The sequence below is a fragment of the Phytophthora parasitica genome (assembly GCF_000247585.1).
Source record: "Phytophthora parasitica INRA-310 unplaced genomic scaffold supercont2.61, whole genome shotgun sequence".
NCBI lineage: Eukaryota > Oomycota > Peronosporomycetes > Peronosporales > Peronosporaceae > Phytophthora > Phytophthora nicotianae.
Genome location: NW_008649047.1, coordinates 130,505 through 141,698, shown reverse-complemented (window position 1 = coordinate 141,698; position 11,194 = coordinate 130,505). Strand labels below are relative to the sequence as shown.

Here is an 11,194-nt window from a genome sequence, read left to right as displayed (position 1 = left end):
GTTTCTCATGCGCCAATTTCGCATTACTGGGCTTGTTGCAGTTCAAATTCTCCGCGCAATTGCTAAGGCTTCTGAGAGTCCTGACGAGCTAGAACAAACCTCCGAGAATCGGTGCAGTGTTTATCACAACTTGGCACAGCACACTTCCGTTCAACTAGTGCAGAGAATATTAGGTATTCTGACCGATTCAATCTCTAATGAATCCCGATCTTCAGCTGGTAGTGAAATTCCATCAGAGTCGGCTCTCGGCAAAATGAAAAACAAGGAATTGCAACAAATGTGTCGTGATCAAGGACTCACAGTGTCAGGAAACAAACGTGAGCTCATCAGCCGTCTTTTAAACGGGGAAAGCGACACAAATTCGACAAAGAACACGATTAAATCTCCCGCTGCGGCACTACTTAGCGCTTGGTTCTTAGCTCCAATATCGTCTACGGACATGAAAGTTGGATCTAAGAACGAGGAAAACATTTGCTCACGCGTACCAAGATTTCTTGAAGCACACTCAGACTTTCGTATTCTTCAGACGAAGTCTTATGGTCTGCTTTGTTGGTACGTTTGAACGACTGCCACAGCTACGTACCATTATTGATTTGTGAAAATGACGCATGATACAGCCCCGAGGAGCGCTATTTGGCATTTTCTCCGGATGATATCGCATTGGTAACTCGGCCCTCTAGTAATGATTCATTTTTTGCTGTTCTGGAGTATAAAACGAAGACTAGAGACAATACGGTCGACACAGAGCGAAATATTGCAGTGCGATGCGGTAAATTCGCAACTGTAAAGCTGGATTCCCATTCTGATAGTCGGTACTTGAAGACGTTGATTCCCGACCAAGGGCACCGATCTCAGCTGCTACACAACATCATTTCTGGGTCTATGAGAGATGGATTCATTGTGTATGCGTCGTCAACAGCAATAATTCGTGTCGTTCACGTCGTAATTGGTGACGATATTGTGGATTCTTATCAACTTGCTTTCTTGAAGATCAAAGAAGCATGCATGGACTGGATCTACACACCCGGTGCTCCCGTACCACCATTTACAGCAGACGAATTAGGACATTGTGGAGACGTATCAACGCTGAAGCAGCATCTCTCGTTATGGCGAATAGTAGTGGCTAAAACCGAAGAACGTGGAGGCCCACTACCTGCAGCAAAACACATAATCCCCAGCGTGATAGCGATCTGGAATCGAGTCAAAGGAGGAATCGACGTTTATTCTCGGTACCTGAAGAATATAAAGCCATCGCACGAGCATTTACCACCCCTCGCTGCTCTTTGGCTGCGGTTTTTGATGACATTAGTTTACAACGCGTTCCAGTCAGCCCAGTTACTCAGCGTACGTTGTACATGTGATCAATACGCCGTAAGTGTACTCATTTCTGCGCATGCTTTGCTTAACCCAGGGAACCGCGTTCTTAATGGACGAAGATAGGTGCAAGTCCTACAGCATCTACCAACAGCACAAAAATGAAAATGCATCATTTCGAGATTTCTGCCGAGATGCCGCAAGCTGTTTGGGAGGAAACGCTAATGACGACGGCAGTATCGATGAGCCAAGGCGGCCGCTTTCTGAGGTTGATACAAATGTCTTGAGCGCGAATGAGCTGGGAAGCATTCTTTTGAAGCCGCATTCGTTTGCGTACCGGGTACGTGATCATTTTGACGATGACCCCGAATGGCGGAAGCTTCGAAACTCCAGCCGAGAGCTTCACAATGAGGTATGATCAGTTCATTCATTGTGTGGTTGTGGAGCTAGAAAATTGACACTAACATTTCTTCAGAGGTTGCTGCTTTCCGGAAAACAACTTCGATGTGTGCTGTGTTGTGAACGAGATCATGGTGAAGAAAACACTACCCACCATCGGCTAGGATACAAGACTAGATACGAATGCTCCTTATGCAAGGTTGCTCTTTGTCACACGTCACGCTGGAAGAAGGATGAATCTTGCTTTGACAAATTTCATTCATCGGCCACGCTGCCCGATGCATGTCAGCAAGCAGCAACAAAGCCCAGGCAAATTCGTGCTCCACCCCCATTGCGTAAAAGATCACAAGCATCAGTTGAACAGTTTGAGCGACGAGTCACCCGATACAATTCAAAGGCACTGCGGCGATCGGCAAGATTGTCTACTGAGTCCGCCGCATAAGCAATAATGGTGGAATATTTTATCCTAGGAGCTAGGATAAAACTCTAATTTTAGCAAAGAGCAATCGCCACACTTCAGTTTGTCTTTGCAACATCAATGCGTATGCGTTTGGGCTGAGGTCCTCAAACCTTGCTAAACGAAGTCTTGACGTCATGGTGAGCCTAAAGATTTTTCAATTGTTGCTCTGGTTGCTCCAAGAGAGGCCATCAGAAATTGATCCTTCCATTTATCCTACCAAAATAGCTCACTGGGGTTAACGTGTTGTAAGTTGCTGGGCATTTCGACAACGTAGCCACCATGGGCGTGACGGGAATATCCAATGACTTGTCAATCTACTGTACTTCTACTACTACTACTAGTATATGTAGTGCGATAGTGAATGCGAAGCCAGGATAAGTACACGATATCGATGCAATGGCATTATACAATATCCAATAATGTCGAGTAAAATGTAATTTGAGCAAAGTAATGCTAGCAATCGCAACAAATGAATATATCTGCTTGGCGACTCGATAGTCGCCATTCGATTGCTATGCTAATGTCATTCACTACGCATAATGCGTGCTTGATGCAAATTGTCGCTTTGCACTGACGTTTCATCTCCGCTGGAAATCCGGTGTGATAAGGGACTTGTCAAACACGAGAGCCACTAACTCCAGAGTTCCCAGTAACTGCAGCATCGGCGTCAAGAAGTCGGACTGACTTGCTACACTTACCACGCAGCAGCGGCCACGATCCCATCTAAATCGTGTTGATCCACTCAAAACAAAGCGCTTGTTCAGCAACTTCCTCGCGATCGGGGAACTTAATATACCTGATTCCTGGTTACAGAGGTGAGGAAACGCGATTTTCAACGTTTTCTCCGTGATCGTTACACGAGTGATCGTCGCGGCTACAAGCGAATTTCCACTACTCCTCTGCAAACCTTCAAGCTCCACGTCAGCTACATCAAACCACTGCAGCATACTCCAATTGCTCAGAATCGCCTTTGATCCGAGCTTTGCATTATAGATCACATCGGTAGCCATTGTAGTTTGCATGAAATGCGCCTGGAGGCTGATTTGTGGTGCTGCAGCAGTGGAGAATTGTCGCTCCACCTGACGTAGCGTAAGATTGTAGATTCGAAAATATTCGATTGCCATGTCCCAAACGCCACCGTTTTCCGACACATAGCTCCGCCGCTGCTCCATTTGGTTGATCTCGTCACGTAACCGCTGGTTGCTCACTTCAAGACTATCCATGAAGTCCTGTTGTTTCTTTCTGTACCGCCTCTGGTTGTCTCGGCGACGCTTTCGCACGCTGTCCCTGCCAAGCTTTAGCAGCTCCAGTATCTTGACTTGTTGCTCAGTGGTGCCAATTGCTCTTATCTTCATTTGATGTCCACTACCGTCTGATTCTCCAGTCTCGAAATCAAGAATTTCCGATTGCTCGAGTTTCTTTCTTTGCTCATTGAGGAGTGAACGAGGTACATCGGCGCCCGGGACACTGGAATATGTATCTCGGACAGGAATCGAATGCTTTTTTGGCGTGGAGATCATCGCATATTGGTTGAATCGTTTGCGTGGATCAAACAGTTGATCGGGTTTCCAGCTGGCAGCAATATCAGTGGAGGAAGTCATCCTAATGACCGATTTAGTGCGCTGCTGAACTTCACTGATCATACCGTCACTGAGAAGGTGGCTGTTTGGCGGGCAAAGAACGGAGTCGTTCATCCTACCAGACGATGTGTAGAGTACGCGTGCTTGGAACTTCTTGGAGATTGGGCCAATTCAGAAATGAAGTAACTACCCGCGTCAATCCAAGTGGCCATCGTATGATTACACGCCTTCTGCTGATTACGCTACGGTTATCTACCTGACGGTACTGTTCTCACTCATACAACTAGTTACATGTAGAGTGCTCTGTACTTCGTTGTTGCGTACTGCCGCAGTGTCACGGAATCATGGTGAGGACTTGTACTTCACGATGGAAATTGTAGAGTGAATTGAAAATTAAAACTAACTGCAGGCCTACGAACTGGACACGCTCTTGTGTCCAACGCATTGCCCGTAAACAACGGTCAGGTCAGCGTCCAGTAATCCTTAATAAAAGAGAGGGACTTTATCAGGTCTAGAATCGTAAACGGAGGTAACTCCGTTACACGCAGAGGCAAGCGTAGGTTCGTCTTGTCCGGTGGCGAGTCGATCGCGCAAAGCGCATCAAAAAGCGGCATGGCTTACATGGCAACAGTAGATCGCTCGACAATAGCACCTCGACTGTAGTTCAGACGGTTTTTTTTTATTTAAATGGTGTAAATATTCATCTTCAAAGTGGTAGTAGTATCGCCATCGCACCAATATTTACGAATTATGTGTGTCCCACCTTGCCACCCCACTATTATAAATGTTGTGCTTTACAATCTACATGCCAGCAGGTAAAAGACATAATCAGTATAAACGTGTAATCATGAATTCACTTCAACCGAAGTTGTACATATTTATAAATGTTACCATACATTGTGAATCACTAAAGTACCCCTACAATTTTGGTTTAACTGCAATTTGAGACGAGGTTTAGTCTTACTTTATGGTTTGATATTTGGTGTTACTGTCTGCCTCGCTGGCTGCAACAAAGCTTCACTCTTACCCCTGCTGGCCAAAGAATTCATAAAACACGTAATCATTAAGACACGCACAGTCAAACGTGAAAAACACAAGCCCAGCATTAATCCACCGACGAGCAGGTAGATTTTTTTTTAAGAGCTACAGTGTGGTTTACAACCCAGAAAATGTTGAAGTGGGCTTATTTTCCACGTTTGATTGTGCGTGTCTTAGTGATTACGTACTTTATGAATTCTTTGGTCAGCAGGGGTAAGAGTGAATCGTTGTTGCAACCACGTTGTGTGTGTGGGGGCCAGACTAGATGTAAAGGCTAAATCTAGTGTCGACTTGCAAATTCCAGGAGATCACTAATAACTGTTAGCACAGCTTACTTGCTGCTGCAGAACTGTAGGGCATCATAAACTTCATGTCGTTTGGAACTGTCAGCTAAGGTAGGCAGCTGGCAAAACAATAATATCAATTCCTTTATTTTCGGCTAATACATAATTGATATTTTGGAATTAAAAGGCAGTGCTATTAATATTGGCCATAATTGATGGCCAATAAAATGATTTAAAGCAGTTAAAATTAAAAAGAACTCCAAAAACAATTGCTACTGGATATTAGAGTCGGCAAATGTTAAAACATACTAAGTAATACAAGTCAAATATTGTCAGCAAATATTACTGGTGTTAAAATAACGCATATGTTCCATTGGGATTGGCAGCCTTAGCCCATCGTCCACCTTAGACGACCTTCTTTTAGCATGGGCACACGGCAATTCTCCTACATCCATCTCTAATACGTACAACCAACTTGGAAAAACAAACGTATTGAATAAAATACACTTTCATTTTATTTTTGAATTACGAAGAATCGAAATAATTTATAACCAGGTCATTTAAAATGATTTTTTTTTAATGCAGAACCCAATGAAACTCACGTCACTTCCGGATGATGCATCATGTATATTTTTAAATACTTGATATTTTATTCTAGTAGTGACGTGAGTTCTTTGAGTTTTGCTATAAAAATAGCCACTTCCTACATTCTCACTACCAGTAGAGCAGCATGAATATGTAGTATTATACTAGGAAATGACATGTGAGCTACATACAAGTATTCTCTATTCCAATCGTGACTACTCCTACATACTACGTACTTGTACGGAGTTGAAATACGCAGTGAAAACAAAAGTGGATGGATGTGATAACGTCGATCTATTTCGAGGTATATCATTATAGTAATTCTCGGTTTTCAAGTGTAGTCTAACAACTACATAGCCTAGTTAATACTTCTCTAGCTCACGTTGAGCTGGGCAGTAAGCTCCAAATGGCCACCGTGACGCGAAATGGGAATCCACAAAACCAGGGAACCGCCACCTGTGCCAGGGAGACCGAGGAAACCAGGTCGCCAGCGATCTAGGTACAGCGTCTTGCCACCAAGCGCTGTGATGTTCGACTTCCACTGGGCAGTGCCCCCAGCCTTGAGGTTGACTTCATCGATCTTATCGCCAGCGGACATAATGTTAACGATTACATCTTTGGTATCCTTGCTCTTGAAGTTGATAATGACGGCACCGTCACCCTTCTTCTTCCAAGAAAGAGTGCTGTTCTTGAACGCCTTATGAAGCGCACTCATTCCCAGAGTGTCAAGTGAGTTGCCGTCATCAATTTCACCCATGAACTGCGTGGGGCCGCAGATCGTCTGGAGGAATTCTGAAAAGATGGTCGACAGATCCGTCGGGTCCCAACCAAATGAAGCAAGGAAGAGAGACATACGGAGCCATGTGTAGGCGTTGTGCTTCGCAGCCATGGATGTACCATTGTCACTCTTGCCAGACTTGATGAGGTCGTTGATCATAACTCCGTAGGTCTTGCGCAGCGTCTCGCGCGTCTTGTACGCAGTGGCCACCGTCGACTCGGAGATCATTTTGGGCATACAGTTGTTGGTCACCTTGGGGATTTCGTACAGAATGAGGTCTGACTCGCTCATCTTGAGGCGAAGCTCAGCTCTGCTGATCTTGGGGTTCTTCAGTCTGTACTCCTGTACTGTGGTCCAAACCTGGGTGGTCAATGTCTTGAGATCGTCACCACACGTCGAGTTCTGCTTCATCGCCGTTTCCAGACTTGAGATCTCTCCCTCCGTAATTTGATCGGCTGCTTCTGTGAAGTTGGCTCTCTTCATGAAAGCTTTAAACTTCTCCCAACTCTCAATAATTTCGTCGTCGTAGCTGACTACAAGCAGAAGGACTAACTGGGCGGTGGGCATGAGCTGACGTGTTAGCTGAAGGCTTGGAGGAGTACTTCTGCCTGAGCACGCATAGATAGTACCTGGAAGATCGGCGACGACCCAGTTCGTCTGATACAGCAACAGCAACAGTTTTTCCTGCGATGTCTGCGGTTCATTAACCATTTGATTACGCGTGAAACGGATGACAGCTCTCACGAAGGCCATGAGGTAATTGGCACATACGACAGCCCAGCTCACGTGTTTTCCATACTTGGCCAATTGACCGAACACACCGAAGGAAGCCATACTCAAGGCGCCCATTGCTACAGCAGAAATCTTAGCGGCATTTTCTCGACCGCAGTCATTGTTCTGTTGAATGCACTGCATGCCACACTCCACGGGATAATCCATCGGACACTCCGTCCAGCACGTGCTTGTCAGTTCATTGCGGTCGTAGTTTCTTGGGCAGGTTTTCATGAAATGGGATTCACGATAGCAAGCTGAGTCGGCCGACTGTCTCCAAGGTCCCACCCAGTTACGGTAGGTCGATTTAACGTCGCTAACGGCAGTCGAAGGAGTCGCAATCTCGTCCATGGATGGCATAGCCGCTTCCGAGGATCCCGTTAGGGATAGAGCACTAGATGAAGAGTCATCGTCCGTATCAAGTGAGGAGGCAGCGGACGAAGCTGTGGAAGCAGGCGGCTCAGAAGCTGGACCTAGATCAGGCAGCGAGCCCGAGTCGGACTCCGAGTTTGATCCCTTTCCAGAGTAAACCAAAGCCCTCACATTGTCCATGTAATCGGAGCCCATCATGTTGTTGAGTGTTTCAGGAGACAGGGTCTCAGTGTATTTAGGGTCGGACGACGCGGGTGAAGGGGTCGAATCGTCATCATTATCCCAAAAGGTCCAGTCGATGGCTCGTGTACTGGTGGTGCTGATAAGGAGAGCCAAAACAGTGAGTACCACTCTTGATCGGATCATCTAGATGTGGTCGCAACAGGAAGTTTGCCGCACTGCAATTGAGGAAGTTTCTCTACTCAAGCGCGATGTGGGTCCGAGGCGGCAAAAGACAAAATGAAACAAATCGCTGTTTAAAGCCCCGGACTTCAGCGGTGGAGTAACCATGTCGGCTGACCACAATCGACTGGTGGTAGCACGATTTGTTTGGCGATACATACTTGTATTAGATACTGTATACTATTCCGGTATGTTGCTGCACAGCAATCAAGCCGGTTAATCCGGGTAATGCAAGTTGCATTGCAACGCCAAGCGCAAGATTAAAAATCGCAACCACATGGAGCAAGACCGGACAGGAGATATCTCAACAACTGAGTCTTTCTTGGTTTTCGTATAAGGGGCTACCGTTGTGGCAGTGAACATTTATGTAGCTGGCACCCCAAATGATGGGACAAACACAATCCTAGGATGCAAAACAGAGTCTGGCCCAAACTGGGGAGTATACTATACTACACACGGCGAGAGGAGCTGGCCGAACTCAGCGCGGAGCGTGGTAGGGTAAAGCAAAGCTAGAGGGGCGATTTAATTCAACGGGGAGAGTGGTAGTGTTCACGCCTCGTCAATCTGGAATCTGGTTTCTTTGCCACGGTAACGGATGTTTCCGATTTCGTATATCGGGATGTGTGTACTATACGTGTACACAAGGAATGAGTCGGGAGCAGTAGCGAAGCTACGGTGCACATCCAGGTTGACATGCCAATCGGCAAAACCAGATGTTGAAACCTAAACGTAGTTACAAGTCAAGCTGTGACCCAAGGCGACACTTCCTTTTGATATTCTTCATTTCGCAATACGACGACGGTACATATTTTGTACTACCATATGTACACATACCGTTGGAACGGCGACGACCAGCCATTTTCAACACAATGGGTCATTTTGTTGGCAAACTGCTTTACCGGTACTGATCCAAATTCAGAACGGTGGAAGATGGCTCTATTGCTATAGCACTGTAATAACGTTATTTTTTTATTGAATTTCATCAGGGTCGCACGGAAGTACTTCAGAAAATCGGTTTTATCTGCAAATCTACGAGCGTTTGGTAGTGGGTGGTTGCGGAATGGGACCTATCAGAGTTCGAGTTTGCGTGACGTGGCAATATTATACCGTGTAACTTATACCGTATTACACGGTATAATTTTTACAACTGACATTCCGCCATGTCCCTCGCGTGTGGCGCGGGTTTCCAGGTGCATAATGTATGCAGGGAGCTATTTTTCTCCCAGATCCCATCACGCTGTACTGGGAAGAATGAGACTGAGCTTCAGCAGGGTCGCCCAAATCTTGTGTTGCTGAAAATGTCGTTTGTTGTCTTGACAACGTTGAAAATGCTTTCTTGTATTGTCTAATGCGATTCACCTCATTTAAACATCGGACATTCAATATTTAATTGGTTTTGAAAGTTTAGCATGCATTCGGCAGGATGACGAGGCGACGTGTCATTTCGGCCTACGAGGACATGTGTTTGCCCTTCTCTAAAACTATTAGGAGTAGCAACAACAAATAGAATGAAGTGGTATTTCTTATTTAAAAAATGCTTGGAGTTCATATTTACACGAATTCGTCGTTTCACTTCATTTTTTTTTAACACATACTAGTATTTCAAAAGCTCAGTCAGGTCCTAAGGAGCTCGTGACGAGTCATCTTTCTTTTTTTTTTTTTAAGAGAGAAGCAGTTTCTTGAATGCTTGGGACGCTCTGGTCTGTTTGTTTGATATCTAAGGAACACCTCTGAGATTATGACGAAAAGGAAACGATTGCAAGCTCTAACTGATTGCTATGTTAACCCTTTCGTGGTCAATGGGGGGCATTTTGCCCCCTTTGGGGGATGTATCCTCGAGTACCACTCGTGTCACCCATGAAAGGCGGCATAATGATCTCTTTCATTTTACATAAAAATCTCCCTTAGCTAATACAGGCCGTAGAACAACTTTTGATCAAGTATAACAAGTTGATCATGTTAAGGTAGTTTGGTGTGGTGCACATTCCTGAAATTTAGTGGGATTCAAACGAAATATTTCAAATCAAGAAATCTATGAAATATCTGACGACACATCAGACATTCCAAGGTCTCTGTTGTGACCCTTCCGAAGCTGATTTCCAATGAATCGGCTTAGACTGGACGAACATGTGATTAAAACACATTTAATTTCCACCGAATTCGTAGACTTGTGCTTTTGTATAGCCTCTTAATTTACTGTTTAACTTGAAAATTGATGCAAGAAAAAACAGTGAGATACTGTCAAAATCAATGATTTAAGACAAGAAGATACAATCCGTTTTGTGCAGCATATTCACTTACCCTTTGAAAGTCACATAAAAGTCTAATACTTGTGCCCAAGATGCAAGTGTTGACACATTTATACAGCGCATATGTTGTAGGATGAATCGTTTCACAAAACATTTCTAATCGTTGAGATATTTTCACGTAATATTTAATACCCGATAGAACAATTTCCAAACGGAGATACTATCGTAATTGAATTAAATTTGCTCAAGAGTAGTTAACACGACAGCTCATGAGGATGGCGGCTTGCCATTTATACACACACTGATGCTGCAGAAAACAGTAATATCTAAAAGCTGGAGAAGGTCCTGCGTTGACTGTAAATAGGACATGCAATGCTCCTATTCACTACTTCAAGTACTTCAGCTGAATAGAAAAATGGGAAGTACATCCGTCCATTAAGCAGTATCAAACGTTGCTTAATATGTGTTCTAGCGCTAGCTTAAAACCAATGCAGTCATGACAGGGCCAACGTCGTGGTCATAAAATCAGGTTGTAGTTGTAAATGCAGCCCAGTGTAACACCCACTGGCAAGTATTCAACTAGACTGCGACGCACGGTAACGTAGGGGCGGGGGTATACCAAATTCGTCGGTACGACCACATGACGGTCAGGTACAACCCCGTCGACAGACCTGGGTGCCATATATCCCGTGAGCCGTGATCTGCAACAATGCCCTTGCTTTTATGGCAATCGCGGATTCATCCATTGTGTATGTCCACAACGTCATGATTCGCCATTAGAGGTCTTTAGCAGTCTTACTGTGTGTTCTGTTTTCGATCGAATGTTCGGGCTACCCCATAATTACGAAAGTCGTGTTTAGCTACTCTATTTTAGTTCGGTTTGTGCCAGATGCTGAAGATAGTAAAGATAACATCTCCCTTCAGCAAGAAACTAGATCGTCTGCGACTTACACTGGAAATAC

The 11,194-nt window shown here is 44.9% G+C and overlaps 3 protein-coding genes across 3 annotated transcripts; 1 reads left to right on the top strand and 2 right to left on the bottom strand.

Annotated features, from left to right (window-relative positions):
- Positions 1-277: 277 nt before the first annotated feature.
- PPTG_23980 (hypothetical protein) lies at positions 278-1,976 on the top strand (the record flags this gene model as incomplete). Its single annotated transcript, XM_008914548.1, has 5 exons — positions 278-552; positions 618-1,344; positions 1,437-1,582; positions 1,634-1,726; positions 1,790-1,976. 5 exons carry the CDS (start codon positions 278-280, stop codon positions 1,875-1,877), a joined length of 1,329 nt encoding a protein of 442 aa, XP_008912796.1. The 3' UTR covers positions 1,878-1,976.
- Positions 1,977-2,554: 578 nt separating this feature from the next.
- PPTG_16966 (hypothetical protein) lies at positions 2,555-4,120 on the bottom strand. The gene has a single exon (XM_008914547.1). It carries the CDS (start codon positions 3,865-3,867, stop codon positions 2,752-2,754), a length of 1,116 nt encoding a protein of 371 aa, XP_008912795.1. The 5' UTR covers positions 3,868-4,120; the 3' UTR covers positions 2,555-2,751.
- A 1,913-nt stretch (positions 4,121-6,033) lies between these two features.
- Positions 6,034-7,947, bottom strand: PPTG_16965 (hypothetical protein; the record flags this gene model as incomplete). Its single annotated transcript, XM_008914546.1, has 1 exon — positions 6,034-7,947. One exon carries the CDS (start codon positions 7,945-7,947, stop codon positions 6,034-6,036), a length of 1,914 nt encoding a protein of 637 aa, XP_008912794.1.
- Between the last annotated feature and the right edge of the window lie 3,247 nt (positions 7,948-11,194).